At 34.2% G+C, this 15,486-nt stretch overlaps 4 protein-coding genes across 5 annotated transcripts in view; all 4 read left to right on the top strand.

The window, feature by feature from the left end:
* On the top strand, nt 2,402–3,396 carry LOC107631810 (nudix hydrolase 17, mitochondrial). Its single transcript, XM_016335369.2, has 2 exons — nt 2,402–2,639; nt 2,778–3,396. The coding sequence occupies exons 1-2, from the start codon at nt 2,557–2,559 to the stop codon at nt 3,196–3,198; spliced, it is 504 nt and encodes a 167-aa protein (XP_016190855.1). The 5' UTR covers nt 2,402–2,556; the 3' UTR covers nt 3,199–3,396.
* LOC107631811 (40S ribosomal protein S15-4) lies at nt 5,936–6,809 on the top strand. The gene is made up of 2 exons (XM_016335370.2): nt 5,936–6,090; nt 6,171–6,809. Exons 1-2 carry the CDS (start codon nt 6,088–6,090, stop codon nt 6,627–6,629), a joined length of 462 nt encoding a protein of 153 aa, XP_016190856.1. The 5' UTR covers nt 5,936–6,087; the 3' UTR covers nt 6,630–6,809.
* On the top strand, nt 8,411–13,994 carry LOC107631812 (histidine--tRNA ligase, cytoplasmic-like). 2 transcript variants are annotated; one of them, XR_001618632.2, is made up of 8 exons: nt 8,411–9,890; nt 10,209–10,388; nt 10,564–10,821; nt 11,280–11,414; nt 11,582–11,863; nt 12,072–12,212; nt 12,552–12,913; nt 13,495–13,994. XR_001618632.2 is itself a non-coding variant. In XM_016335371.2 (7 exons), the coding sequence occupies exons 1-7, from the start codon at nt 8,556–8,558 to the stop codon at nt 12,849–12,851; spliced, it is 2,631 nt and encodes an 876-aa protein (XP_016190857.1). In that variant the 5' UTR covers nt 8,411–8,555; the 3' UTR covers nt 12,852–13,569. The 2 variants fall into 2 exon arrangements, 1 of the variants encoding a protein (XP_016190857.1); XM_016335371.2 differs by having other exon boundaries at nt 12,552–13,569.
* The window catches only part of LOC107631813 (ubiquitin-conjugating enzyme E2 variant 1B), a 2,852-nt gene continuing 2,035 nt past the window's right edge, over nt 14,670–15,486 (top strand). Inside the window, exon 1 of the mRNA XM_016335372.2 lies at nt 14,670–14,897. Coding sequence (XP_016190858.1) covers nt 14,870–14,897 — 28 coding nt within the window. The 5' untranslated portion in view covers nt 14,670–14,869. The remainder of the gene's footprint in view (nt 14,898–15,486) is intronic.

Raw genomic sequence — 15,486 nt, 5'->3', positions numbered from 1 at the left:
TAGTTCGATGATGTTGTCGTTACCATGTATCTGACGTTATCTCGTAATGTCGAATTTTCACTTATTGATGTTTCATTATATTGATATTTATCTAAAGCAGTGGCTGATTTATTTAAATAATTGATTTTAGTATATGAATAATATTTTTATTATTTATTTATTATCCATTTGCCATGACACCTAAAACGACAATTAGGGAAGCCACTCAACCTAATAAAAGCCAACCAACTCCGCTTCGTTCAAATTCTATTACATGATGTGTTCACATAACCGCTTTTTCCTCTGCCCATGTGTTTTCTATTTGCACCATAACCAAATTTATTTTAATAATTTGGGTCAAATCATTAACATTAAGTGTGTTTTTTCACTTACTAGCATTGGTCCTATACTCCTATGTCCTATCCTAATTTTTCCATTACATATTCCTTCTTGTCAAATGTCAAATGAAATGAGTGTTGGTACAACTCCATAAGTTTTAATTGGTCCACTCCAACATGCGTCGTCTAATTGTTTTCTGTCAAATTATTCATCGTATACGTGTGTGAGGTTCATTTGGGAGACCAGTCAACTCAAGGATTCTCACAAATCATCAATAACAAATGCCAAGGAAAAAAGGTGAAGCAGTTCAACTACATAATCCAATAGTATCCACTAATATTCAACCTTTGACCACAAAACAGTTTCGTTAGTTTAGTTTAGTTTTTAACATACCAACAAGCAACAAATCTAAAATTTTAAATTCCATTTCTTAATATTCATATAGTGCTTGTTTGTTAGTGTTCAATGTCATACTCTTGTAGTTTCACAAATTCTAAAACAAAACAAACAGATAAGAAAATTGTTTTTTTTTTTCATAAAAATACGTGCGAATAAGAAAAATATTTGAGTTTAATCAAGAAAAAAAAAAGTTCACAATGCACAATTTATGAGGATTTAGGAACTAATAATGATGCACATTATTATATATATTCCTACTTATTAAGATTCTCTGTAGTCGAACTGTATTTAGTCACCACACATAATTTCAATACAGTGCATATCTTATTTTCATTCTTAGATTTAGATGTAATATTTTCTCTTATTTTGTAAGTGCATTTAATCTTTTTCTATGAATGAATTTTTTTTGTAAATAAAAAAAAAGGACAAACAGACAGACTTATGAATTAGGATACATAATTTTTTTTTTGAAGTAAAGGAACTCAATACAACAACGTGTAATAACAAAAGTATAAAAGAAAATAAACAACAAATAATAATGAAAAACAAGATTCAAACCATAAAGTTTCTTAACTTAAAGAAAACGAGAAAAGGACAAATAGGTTCTGCGAACATTTTTGTCCCTGACTATTGAAAAATACTTTTAAGTCCCTGACCTTCACAAAATTTGGACAGATCAGTCCTTGACGGAGGCATTTGGACGGGACTGATCCGTCCAAATTTTGTGAAGGTCAGGAACTTAAAAGTATTTTTTAATGGTAAGGGACAAAAATGTTCGCGGTACAAAAGGTCAGGGACCTATTTGTGCTTTTCTCAAAGAAAACCGACACCTTTTTTTTTTAAATACTTTTGTTCCTTTGGGCTGGCTTGGTAAATATGTGTTATTGAAATTTGGGTTAATCTTTTAACACAAATAATGGCTTGGCATAAGACCCGGTAGATCAAACACATTTTTTAAACCTTTTTCTCTCTTAACAGTTAACACTATGATCCAAAATCAGCAAGCCCAACAAAAAGTCATCCTACTTAAATACTACATTCAAGTAATACCAAAAATCATGTCCAAAAATGAAACTGTAGGAGGGGCAACCCAACACCCAAAAAAGAAACTTCAAGGCTAGTTTACAATTTCAGTGTGTAGTTAAAAAGTTTTGAAAATATTTAGTAGTAGGTTGTGTTGATGATAATTATCCTTTCATTGAGCAACCAAAATATTCAAATAAAATTAAGCAAACGAAATTGTGTTAAAATGAAATATGCTGACAGTTTCTTTTTTTTTTTTGTTTAATTAAATAAAAAAATGGATAGGGGGCCGCTAGCCCATTTGGCATTTATTTACAAATTCTTCGGCCTTCACATTATGTATTTGCGTATGCAGCGTATTTTATTCTCAAAAAAAGTCAACGAAATTGATTGGATCTTCTCTCGAGCCGTGTAGGCTATGGCTATATGGCTTATGAGCGTGGACTACGTGGCCAAAAGAATATCAAACCCCATTACTTGCATTAAAATAATATAATAAGAATAAGAATAACGAGATGGGTATTGGGTAGTAAATATTGACTTTCTTTGAAACTGGAAAAGAATCGTAATGGAACGAAACGACACAGAAGCCTCGATGCGCTGTGTCTTATTAAGATTACGCGTTTCATGTGATGCTAAGCTGCTTACAACATACTAACAACTAACTCATCTTACTTTCTTTCATTTCTATATATAGTTCTATCATTCCCTACTCTTTCTCTCCACCATCACACCCCCGTATATCGCTTTCTTTAATTTTCTTCTAATCTATATACAATTAATAATTAATAATAATAATAATAATAATCAAGAAACATGGCAGCAGTATGCTTATTGGTTTCTCGATCCGGCAGACACTTGCAAAGATACAACAACACCGGCGGCCGCCAAGTAGTCGGGTAAGTAGTCCTCCTTAATTAGTTAGCTCATTGATTCAGTGTGTGTTTGGATTGACGTTTGTTAAACTGGAGTTTGAATGAAAGTGATTTTATAGAATTGAAATATAATCCGACTCTAATATATATATATTGTTGCAGATGCATACCTTATAGATTCAAGGAAGATACGATGAGCAATGAATTGGAATTGGAGGTATTATTGGTGAGTTCACAGAAAGGAGAGGCGCTCATGTTCCCAAAAGGAGGATGGGAAATTGATGAATCTTTAGAAGAAGCAGCTTCTAGAGAGTCCATAGAAGAAGCCGGAGTGGTTGGAACAGTTGGGAATCAATTGGGTCAATGGAATTTCATTAGCAAAAGACATGGCATTTACTATGAAGGCCACATGTTCCCTTTGTTTGTCAATCAACAACTTGATATCTGGCCTGAGAAAAATCTAAGGAAAAGAATTTGGATGACAGTGCCTCAAGCTAGAGAAATTTGTCAGCATTGGTGGATGAAGGAAGCTTTAGATATCTTGGTTAAACGACTGAGCTCACAAGATACCAGGGAACTATAACTCTCTAATTTATTTTATTCATTTATTTAATGTATTTGTATCCATATATATAGAGAGAATAGAGAAATAATTAGGGCGACAAACATACAGTAGAGAAATTAAAACATATAGAGGTGCAATTTTTGTGCATAATGCAATAACAATCATCATGGTTCATCACTTGGCCCCCAGTATGTGTATGTTCGTTGAATTCTTTGATTTTTTGTCCATTTTTGTGGTGTAGTAGTTTATTAATATATTATATATACTTTTGTTCGAATGAACTTACGAAAAGATAACATATATTACATAGACTTTTAATTTGAAAATTCGCAGTAAAGTTTGGTTCCATTATTATTCAACTCATGCAATATAATATGGAACGATGAAGTTGAAGCCGTTAACCTTTATTCCAACAACCTCTAATTTGTTGTCTTGTCCTAGGAGCGAGGAATGTATGCAATCTACCTTATTTTATTTTAGTTTTTTGCTCTTCATTGTGTACTATGCTGAAACCTCCTAACATTTTAGGATAAAATACTTTTAATCTCTAACCGTTTTAGTCAAATTCTAATTTAGTCATAGTATTTTAAACGTTTTCTTTTTATTTCAAATAATTTCAAATAGTTTTAATATTGTCCTATCATTGAATTTGAGACGCATAATTAACAGATTAACTAAAATAGACATTAAAATAATATTGTTAAATTATATTTTTTAGAAAACATAATCAAAATTTTTTTGTAACACTTATTCTTGTGATTCTTCATCTTGTGAAAAAAATCTTAAATCCTTTCTGTAGCTCTTAAATATAATAATTGTTCGTGTCAAATTTAATTGTCGGATAATATTAAACATGTTCAAAACTTTTTTGAGACTGAAAATAAGATATTTAAAACGTTAAATACTAAATTAAAATTTAATTCAAACCTTGAAAATCAAATAATACTTTATCCTAAGGAGTCATATTATTATAAAAACTGTTAAATAGCCATCAAAATTTATTATTTTTTATCGTTACTTTTAATCATTAACTTAATTTTTTTTTAGTCTAATAATCCAACAAATAAAGTATTTTCAGAGTTGTAATTCATTTTATTAATACGCACGTAAAGTCTCGTATAATATATATATACCATACATACAATTGTTTATATATGTATGTGAACTAATAAAAGAAAGTGAGTTATAATAATTAATTAATTTCATGAACTTTCTAGTAGATCAAGGATTCTAGATCTAAATCCTAACATATATGCATAAGGAATCAGCTATCATAATTTCCTAAAACTATTATGCAGAAGATCATACTCGTTGAAACATGCATTATTTTTTTAATTAGTATTATATAGGCACTATTTATCTTTATAGTGATATATTTTATTTTGTTGCATCAAAATATTATTTTCAAGTGCACGCACGCACGCCAAAAAAAAAAAGGAGATCGAGTACTAGCTAGTCTTATATAATGCTAGCCAAAGAAGAATATTATCAAATGCATGCACGTGTGTCGTGTGGTATTACTATTACCAGTTTCTACTTTGTATCGCACAATTTCTGGAAAGGGAATTAAAGACTAACTGAGTCATGCTATTCAACACTTCAACGGTTCAACCCATTGTTGGCAAATAGTCTTATGTAAAAGTACTAGAATGATATCTTCACATCAACATAATATTGTGAATTGTTATTAATTAGATGATGAATCAAATATATTAATCAATTATATCTTATTGTTTAACTTTCCCTTCATAATATTATTTTATGTCAATATTTTATCGTTGGAGTAACCACCATAAGTAATAATTATGTGAGTTTCATTGTTTGTGTTTTTTTTTGTGGACATTGACTTATTTCATAGTTAGTTAATTCGCATCGATTTGATATGATGATATTCCCAACTTGAAATTAAAATTTTTATTAAGCAGATTATAAACCCTTAGAATTTAGTTGAATTAATTAATATAATTATCATTGTCATAACAATTATTTTGCAAGCAATATTAATATAGATATTGGCTCTGTAAGTGTAAAAATCAAAAGTTTGAAATTGGTCAAGTGCACGTGCATGCGATGCATTTCGCTCCGGGGAGTGGTAGATAGAAGGAAGCAAATAGCAATTACTAGGAAAGTGACGCCATATATAATAACTTATTAAAAATGACTATCCTAATTAAAACGATAATGATGCATTAATGTTTTTTATGGGTAAATAATGGACTAAATCTCCGCAGTGCTTCCTAAAATTTATAATTTTTATTATTTTAGTATCTCAAATTTAAAATTTATTATATTGATTTCTAAGATCTATCATATTAATATGTAAATTTTTTTTAATTGAGTTAATTCTGGCTTATAATGTTAGATATATGGTTAAATAATATCTTTTTGTTTTAGCTTTTGAATAAGATAAAACGGAAGTTGTTTTAGAAGATGAAAAAAAAATATAATAATTTATATATTATATAATTTTTTTTTGTTTTTGTCTTATTTAAGTATTAAAATAAAATGACATTATTTAACTATATGTTCAAAGTAACAAAATTAATTCGACATTTAATATTAGAAAAGATCCAAAACTAATATAGTATCTAAAATTGAATTTCAAAAATCCATATAAATAAATTTAAATTTAAAAGACTAAAATAATAAAAGTTGTGAAAGTCAGCAATGATGCATTAATTTATGTTGAGGATTAATAGCCGATTGACAATGAGAATGAACGATGGGCTTGTTATAGGCCAGGCCCGTGTTAGTAAGGCCCAATGGTAGATAGGTCCAATAAGGCCCAAATGTCGGTTACATATAAAAATTGTTAAGGAAGCTTTCATCCGCAGTGTCATCCAAAAACCCTAGCGGCCGGCAGCACACTCTGCATCGTCATCGTCTTCGTCTTCAGGTGTTGCAATCATGGTAAAGGCTTCTTCTGCTCTTGAATCCATGCATGTAACCGTGTAAGTTTGTTGTGACGATTGTGAATTTGCGTTTTGCAGGCAGATGTGGAAGGAGATACTGCAGCGGCGGCGTCAGCGCCAAAGAAGAGAACGTTCAAGAAGTTCAGCTTCAGAGGAGTGGATCTGGACGCGCTCCTGGACATGTCTACCGACGAGCTCGTGAAGCTGTTCACCGCGCGCGCTCGCAGAAGGTTCCAGAGAGGTCTGACAAGGAAGCCGATGGCGCTTATCAAGAAGCTCCGGAAAGCGAAGAGGGAAGCTCCGGCGGGTGAGAAGCCTGAGCCAGTTCGCACACACCTTCGCAACATGATAATTGTTCCTGAGATGATCGGTAGCATCATTGGTGTTTACAACGGAAAGACGTTCAACCAGGTTGAGATTAAGCCTGAGATGATTGGCCACTACCTTGCCGAGTTCTCCATATCTTACAAGCCCGTCAAGCACGGCAGGCCTGGTATTGGTGCCACCCACTCTTCCAGGTTCATCCCTCTCAAATGACGACTTCACCACCACCTCCCCGATACCAGATTTTGTCTTCATGTTTTAGATAGTAACACTCAAGACTTTTGCTTGCTTTCAAATTTAAGTTTCTTGTTATATCTGCCGATTCTCTTATTATGAAACCAACTTTAAGCATTCATCAGCGACATGGTATTTTTTGTGCGTGATTTTTGTTATTTCCTCAAAATTACTTTCGACTTTTATCAAACTTGCAAATCTTCGTATCATGAAGATGATGTAACCAATTCAGCACACGCCATAGTGATTAGTAATTACCGAGTGCTTTTTTGTGGAGAGGATTAATATAGTCAACTTGGAAGAATTGTATAAATAACGAATTTAAAAATTGAGTCATTGCCTCTTTGAGATTGCATTGATATCTTCTCAAGGTAATGATTTAAAGTGAGATTCACGACATTATACATCAATTAAAAGGATGGAGAAGAAACATTTTTAATGGGACTGGGAAAAAGGAAAAAACCTCCCGAGGCCCAGGCAATATGTTTTCTTTATGGTGTGGTTTGTATAGCAAGTGTTCCATTCCATCAATGATGAGGTAACAGTAAGGTAAATAAATCCAATTTTCAAACATAAATGGTTTTATTATCATCAATGGAAACATATTGATGATCAAGCTGCTGAATGGTGGCAATGCAGAAAATGCGATAGACCATCAGTAAGCTAATAAACATTATATATAGGACTAGTACTCTTTATGTGCAATTTGGTGATAAATGACCAACAAACATCTGGACACTCTTCTGAGGTGGAAATCAAATGATCTCTCAAGAATTTAATTCAAATATTTTGATTAAAAAATCTTTGGTATATAACTTGATATATAAATGATTATTATGTGTAGGGTTTACACTTTCATGCTTGTCAAAATCTTAAACTTATTAGCTTGGGGCACGTTAATAGTCCTAAAAATCTTATAAGCATAGTTGGATGTAGTTGCTCAGAAGTCAGAACTCTCCATTCTTCATATTATCACACTAGAAGAAAGTCCAAATACCAATGGAATTGAATCAGTTGACATTTCAAGCTCATCCCAAACCGGTAAATTGCCCTTTAAAATGTAGAGTTTCTAATTTATGTTTCTTGCCATTCATAAGCTTTGCTTAGTTGATTTTCCCCGCTTTTTCAAATGAGGGCAAAGCAGTGAAAGTGAAAGTGAGTGATGTTTCTTATCGCAATGTACAATGAACCTCAACTTGTGAGAACCGTATCCAATTGATTTTTGAAGAACTTAGTCTGTCTAGGTCTGAGTTTTCTTCTTATTTAACATTTGAAAAGATTAAATGTAACTTAACCTTATGAAGAATTTTGTCAATGAATTGAATTCTTCATTTTTTGCTAAATATTATATTTCAATCACACGTAATCATTATATAAAAAATAAGTAAAAAATCCAACTCCTTTATGATCTAACTCTCTTAATAGATTTATAGAAGATATATCCAAAATTAAAAAATGACAAAATCCAAAAGAGAATTTTCTTGAGTGAAAGAACAAAACAAAATATGAGAAAGTCTAGTAGAAAACAATATAGTCAGACATAGTGAATAATAGTAACGTAATTAATCGTAAAGATATTTTGATACAAAGATGAAAATTGAAAATAATTACATAATTTGATATAATTAAAAAATATTAACAAAAAATTGAAAAAAAAAATTATATGCAGCTAAATTAATGGCTGAAAATTTTTAAATAATTTAGTAAATTTAAGTATTTTACTATATTGTTATCAAACACCTCTCACCTATCAACTCCATCTGAGTATCCACGTTAAAGAAAAGAAGAATCTATTGGAAGCAAGGAAAGCTTATTAGTAGCGGCGTTGTAGGAAGAAGGAACCTAAAACAGTAAAACCCTGCTTCCATTCTCTCAAGTCGCAACTGGTTTCAGCCTTCACCGCTCATGGCTGAGCTCTCTACCGTTACACTCGGCGGCAAGGGCTCCTCCCTCTCTTCCTCCGCCGTTTCCGCCGTCTCCGCCAGCCTCGCCCATGTCCGCATTGATACATCTGCCCTCGACAGGCTCTCCTCCTCATCGTCCTCTGCAACGCCCTCGTTGAAGCACACCATCGCAATCCCTAACTTCCTCTCCCTCTTCGAAATCCGAGCCTTCCTCCTCGTACTTCTCAACAAGCTCCTCCTCACTCCCTCCTCTTCCATTCGCCCTGACCTTCTTCTTCTCATTTCCGAATCCCTCAATTCCAACCCCAACGCTTTCCGATTCGAAGATCTCCAAGTCACTCAAGACGAGTTGCTCGTTCTCAACAACGCTTCTTCGGCATTGCTTGGAGTTTCAGCTATTTTGGACCACCAATCCGCCGCATTGACGTCCTTCTCCGATGTCGCCGCCGCGCTGTCCTGCGAGGCCTCAAAAGCCGACGTGGCCGCCTTCAATTTGATGGATTCTGGTGACGGTCATACTTCCAAGGAGGAAGTTGGAGTCGCAAGTGATATGAGGGTTCTGCTTAACGGATCCAAGCTGGTGGGAAAGGAGAAGATTGGAGCGGTTGCCAAGGTTCCAAAGATTCATGGAACTTTGAGGGAACAGGTTAAATCGGTGCATTCAAAGATGCGAGTTGAGTTAAATTCGGGTTTTAAATTGGCTGAAATTCAGGCTGCTAGTGATGGAACTGAACAAGCTGTCTCCACTGTGCTATTGTCATTGGCAGCGGCATTGAGGGAACTTGGTGAGTGTAGTTTTCTGCGTGCTAAAAATAATTTGGAGTCCATAAGCAGTGATGATTTGAAATCGAGCATTGGGGAGATGTTTGGAAAGGAATGCCCCACTGATGCTAGCTTAGGTAGTGGTTTCAATGCGGCTTTGGGCTTGGTTTTAGGAAAGGACTATGTTAAGTTTGCAGGCAAAGTCAACGTGCTATTGGGGTCTGTTTGGAAGATTGTGGCATGGGAAGTTGTAACTGCCTTTGCTGTACTTGAAGGTGCGGAGCTGAATGAAAAGGGTCAAGGGGTTCAGGGCAATGCAGAGAATTCAAAAGCAGACAAGAAGAAGAAGAAGGTTGTTTTGGGCAAAGGAACTAGTATGATTTTGCCATTGATTAAGGACGGGTTGCAGAGTAAAAGAGCGGCTGCTGTTGAGAATTCAGGGTTGTTAGAGACAATGGTGGGAAACTTTCAATTGTTTTTGGATTCAGCCGAACCTGAGTTTAATGGATTTTTATTGAAGGTAAAGGATATTCTGGAAAGCAATGAAAGCAGAAGATTGCCCAAGATCCCTAAGGTAATTCTCTAAATGTACTTGTTAAGCTTACAGATTTAATCTACTTAATTCGTATCAAATTCATTTGAGAACTTTTATGTGCTTGAGCTTGATCAATTACAGCAAAAGGCATCTTACTAGGGGTAAAGCTATAAATAACATATATTCCAAATCCAATGGATTGTGCTGCTGAGCTATTATTCATTTGTCTACTTTTATCTTTTTGGCATTTGGTGCTGCTGTCTATTGATGATGGAAATGTTCTGTGTTTGCATCTGTTACCACATGGGATGTGCTTGCTGGTAATCTTACATTGAGTATTACAATACAAAATTTCAGGGAACTCGTGATTTTGCTAAAGAGCAAATGACAATTAGAAAGAAGGCATTTTCAATAATAGAACAAGTCTTTGAGAGGCATGGCGCCACAGCCTTGGATACCCCTGTTTTTGAGTTGCGAGAAACTCTAATGGGGAAGTATGGAGAAGATTCAAAGTTGATTTATGATCTTGCTGATCAGGTAAATATATTTATTTCTAGTTTCATTTATGATCTTGCTGCTATATTTGATCATGTTAATTTTTTATTTATCTTGACTTCACTTCCTTATGACTTCCATGTAGGTTATCTGTAAGATTGGTTTCTTCTTTCTCAAAGTTTATTTCATGCTAACTTGTAATAAACTTGTTTGACAGGGTGGGGAGCTCTGTTCATTGAGGTATGACTTGACAGTTCCATTTGCTAGGTTTATGGCCATGAATGGTCTGACATCTTTAAAAAGGTACCAAATAGCTAAGGTCTACAGAAGAGACAACCCATCAAAGGGAAGATACCGTGAATTTTACCAATGCGACTTTGATATTGCTGGACCATCTGAAAAAATGGCTCCAGACTTTGAGGTTGTTAGAGTTTTGACTGAATTGCTTGATGAGCTTGACATTGGGGAATATGAGGTAAATATTTGTGTGATTTATTATCTAGACACAATGTTCTTATATTGTAGGACCGTCTTCTGTGCTTATAATTTGATATTGAGATCAACCATCGTGGTCTGTCAATACTTTTTGAAGAGTTGTTAGCAACACAACACATCCAAGTTGTATAGAAATGTGCTAATTCTTGGGCTTATGTTCTGTGGCTAGGATTTTTAGTTAATATATGTTCTTGGCTTACATAAGGTGCAATTGTTAACCCCATTGTTATCAGAATATCAGTTCCTTTCTATGCCACTTACTCAATTATCAAACTATATGTAAGCTGATGTGGTCTTTGCTCTTTACCTTTTTAATCCCAATCGTTCCTTTGGATGTGACTGGCAATTGATTGTGGTTCTTGAAACTCTATTGAATAATGTGTTAAGATTACACGGTATATTTTGGTATGTGACTCTTTTTCTTGTTTTGCTTTGCAGATAAAGTTGAATCATAGGAAGTTACTGGATGGCATGATGGAAATATGTGGAGTACCACCTGAGAAGTTTAGGACTATATGCTCTAGCATTGACAAGTTAGACAAACAGTCTTTTGAACAGATAAGAAAAGAAATGGTGAGGACATATGCTTCTTCTTGTGGTTGTTTGTATTTGGTATCTGCTTTTCTTCTATTGCTGATAACTTACTTAGGGTGAATTTGGTATGGCTGTTGCTTTTTAAATGCTGCTGATCTCTTAGTGTAATGTCTTTTACGTTTTTTTTTTTTTTCTTTTGATTGTAGGTGGAAGAGAAAGGGTTAACTGCTGAGACTGCAGATAGAATTGAAACTTATGTGAAAGAAAAAGGATCTCCATTAGCATTATTATCTAAACTTAAACAAGAGGGCAGTGCTTTCTTAGAACATGGTGGATCTGCTGATGCATTGAATGACCTGGAAATTTTATTTAAAGCCCTGGATAAATCTAAATGCATTGATAATGTGGTTTTTGACTTGAGTCTTGCTAGGGGCCTTGATTATTATACTGGAGTTATATATGAAGCTGTTTTTAAAGGGGGTGCTCAGGTAATGCGTATGTCTTATATGTCTTCCATTTTGAATGTTCGAACTTTAGTAACATTAAAATGTAATCCTTTATTCTTGAAAATACCTCTTTGTTGACTTCAATTTTATGATAGTCATTTTTGTGTATGCACACTTATTTGTTTCTTCTACATGAATTTTATTTGAATCTTTCTCCATATTTTTGGATGGGTTTATGGTTTTTCCACAGGTTGGTTCAATTGCTGCTGGTGGTCGATATGATAACTTAATAGGAATGTTTGGCTCAAAGCAAGTTCCAGCAGTTGGTGTAAGTCTTGGAATTGAGAGAGTATTTGCGATAATGGAGCAACAGCAGAAGGATCAGAACCAGGTAAAAGTCATAATACTTGATAAGTAACTTAATTGGCCGTGTATGTTAAATATATCATTCTTGATGGTTCTGAGCATGGAATATCATTTTGAAACCAATTTTGCCACAACATTCAGTGAACATTGATGCTTTATCTGAGCCTTTGAGAGGACAGGATCCCAAAAAAGAAGGAAAGAAAGAAAATACAAGCCAGCTAATGTTCCTAAATAACTTGGATTACTACAGAGTTTGAATGATGATGGTGGCTATTGGCATTGTGTAGCCAGTATTCCTATTTTTGTTTTCGCTTCTGTACCTCACAGTGTGATATAACTTCAGAATGGTATTGTTTTTCTTTAGGTGCCGCGGCCAAACAAGACAGAAGTGCTAGTGAGCATATTAGGGAATGACTTGACACTAGCTGCAGAGCTGGCAGGTGAATTGTGGGACACCGGTGTGAAAGCAGAGTTCTTGGTGAATAAAAGAAGACAGAAGCACTTTGACTTTGCCAAAGAATCAAGGATTCCATGGATGGTGATAGTTGGTGAGCAAGAAATAAAGGAAGGTGTTGTGCAATTGAAAAACTTGGAGGCTAGTAATGATGTAACCATTCCTAGAGATCAATTTGCGGAGCAAGTTCGAAGTAGGTTAAACCCATGAAGGGCAAGGCCCCTACAGGATTGTTTTCTGGATCAGCATTCATATCTTCATATTATGAAAAGGTAGTGTTTGTGTTGAGTGATCAGAGATTAGAACTAAAATTTCAATTTCGGGACACAAAATTTAAGTCCCTTCAATACCTTCAGAAAATGGTGACACATAATTGAAATTTTAATAACATTTTTTTTCAAAAATACCTTCATTCAACTTTTTCAAATTTCATGTTTAACTGCACCGCCCCTTTCCTCCCAAACCATGCTCCCTCTCCTACAACTTCCATCTCAACTGCCGCTGCTCCCCTCGTCGGCAGCAAATCTACCGGAGAACCAACCAGCAGAGAAACTGAAGGAACACCTCAAGCTCTCACTTGTGCCGCTTGTGGCTGCAACAAAAGCTTCCATAAGCTTTAAGTTTGAACGGAGGCTGTCACCAACCATGGCCCCTATGGCCAAAGCTTACAAGGACAACGTTGATGAATTCGTCATAACATACTATCCTATGTTGAGTTTTTTTTCTTGAATTTTGATTTTAAGTTTTTGTAATGATTTGGGGTTTTAGTTTATGTTGCCCATATATTTCTATCTTCGATGTTTTTGTAATAGTGAAGTTAATTATATTGTAATCTATTTTCCTTTAACACTAGAACCACTTGAGAAGAGGGAAATAGAGAACAGATTTTTTCTCCTCAAGAATGCATAGGTATTGCAAATTGGTTGAAGAATTTAGATGTTGAGTGAGCGGAGAGCTGAAGGTAGAAGCCGCGTGAGGACCAGAGGTCTTCGCCGGTGGTGAGAGCAGGCACGATTCTGATGACTTGTAAGAGGGTGGAGCGGTGGTTGCCAGTGACGCGTGTGTTGGAGTTCATTGTTTGAAGGAGTTTCAGAAGTTCATTGTTTGAAAGAGTTTCAGAAGAATCCCTAGTGTTAGTAACGCCATTTTGTAAAGGGATAAAAGGTATTTAAGTAATTTTATTTGTTTGGGTCTTTATATTTATTTTAAACTAAATAGGATATTCAGTCACCAAAAAAAAACTAAATAGGATATTGAGAAATAATTCAAGTTCATTTACAATAGCAATTTTTTTTTTGGATAGGTTTGTAATTCCTTATTTGATTAGAGAAATATTGAGAATTGAGATTGTCATGTATTCGATTAATCCAAAGTTAGCCCTCAGGTGAAAATCGTTGTGTTTTTATCCTCTTGCACAATCAATTTTGTCTTACCAACGTAATTCATGATTTCTTGTTTTTTCTTTTGTGCAAAGCATCTCATGCTTTTTCTTTTTCGATTAATTTCCGCGTTTTGGCCCAAGATTGTGTCCGGCTTCATTTCTTGAATTCTTGTAGTAAAAATAAAATTTAACTTTATGAGCATTATGTATATAAACTTGCAAAGATATCTTGAAGATTAGAAATTTAGAATAAGGTAGTTAAATAATGTTTCTTATATAGTAAGTAGTAACTGATGCACTTAGGAATGGCATTCTTGAAATAAAATTAACTACCTTTGATATGTCATTTTTGTTCCTAATTTGTCTCGTCAAAAGAAAACGAAGCTATAGTCTTTTATTAGAGAAATTCGGCACACCGTCTTGCTTTCGTTTAAAGTCGAATTAATTAGTATTACGATTATTAAAATAAAAATATCAATATAATATTATAATAATGAATAACTAAATATTCATGGGAAAAATTTTTCTTTTAAGCGCATATATATAAAAATATATGAAGAAATTAAACAAAATGAAAATGTTGAAAAATAATAGAAAAAGATCTAATGATGGGGTAAGTGACCTGATCTAAAGTTAATTTGATATTAAATTACGATAGAATAGACGCGACCCCTTACTTTACTCTCTCCCTAATCCCAATCTCCACTTCGCAAACATCATCACTTGGACTCGCAAAGTCACACTCATCCTCTCTTTCTCTCTCTTTAACCTTGTGACTTTCTCGCTCTACAATTCCAAAACCCTAGCCCTATCTTCACCTCCTCCATTTCTTTTCATCGCCCTAATAATGGGTTCCGAAGGATCAAGTGTTGTTGGTCAGTATTCTACACCTTCCCGCCGATTCCCGATTCCTGATTTCATGCTTTTTTGTTTTTCTTTTTTTTGTGTGGGTTTTTGGGTCCTAGCATTTTTTACCCCTAAATTGAGTTGAATTTTCTCGATCATTATTTTGTCAGCTCGTTCTATAATTGTGGTTATTTTTTTCGCCTTCTGGATGTTTGTGTGTGCTGCAATCTAGAATTTCTAATTGTGGTACTTTGTTTGTTTGATTCGTGTGAATGGGTTAAATACCTAGCTATAGCTATTACATATGGGTCCGTTATCATGAGATTATAACTTTGCATATTTGGAATTGAAATTATCAGTGTATCAATTATAGATATTGACTTAGATTGTTTTGCTATTTTGTCTTTATTCGTATTCATCTAGCTAATTTCTCAAAACCTAAAATTATCCATCTGATAAATGAAACAGGGAACAAAAAGGTTTTAGCCTGAAGAGTGTGTGATGTTACACTTATCTTTTGTTTTTGTTCTTCTTCATTGTTTCCTTAACTTGGTAATGCCGCATTTCTTTGCCATAACGATGTTCTTGCCTGCTGACATTATAATTTATGTGCCATTT

Source organism: Arachis ipaensis, chromosome B03 (assembly GCF_000816755.2).
Source record: "Arachis ipaensis cultivar K30076 chromosome B03, Araip1.1, whole genome shotgun sequence".
Classification (NCBI taxonomy): domain Eukaryota; kingdom Viridiplantae; phylum Streptophyta; class Magnoliopsida; order Fabales; family Fabaceae; genus Arachis; species Arachis ipaensis.
Note: the sequence above shows the minus strand (reverse complement) of the source record. Positions and strands in the feature narration are given on the sequence as shown.

Bases quoted from the DNA above. Each gene is read 5' to 3' on its own strand.
- LOC107631810 (XM_016335369.2), top strand. From the start codon at position 2,557: ATGGCAGCAGTATGCTTATTGGTTTCTCGATCCGGCAGACACTTGCAA. The intron at 2,640-2,777 runs GTAAGTAGTCCT...ATATTGTTGCAG, and splicing joins GGCGGCCGCCAAGTAGTCGG to ATGCATACCTTATAGATTCA.
- LOC107631812 (XM_016335371.2), top strand. From the start codon at position 8,556: ATGGCTGAGCTCTCTACCGTTACACTCGGCGGCAAGGGCTCCTCCCTC. The intron at 9,891-10,208 runs GTAATTCTCTAA...ACAAAATTTCAG, and splicing joins GATTGCCCAAGATCCCTAAG to GGAACTCGTGATTTTGCTAA. The intron at 11,864-12,071 runs GTAATGCGTATG...GTTTTTCCACAG, and splicing joins TTTTTAAAGGGGGTGCTCAG to GTTGGTTCAATTGCTGCTGG.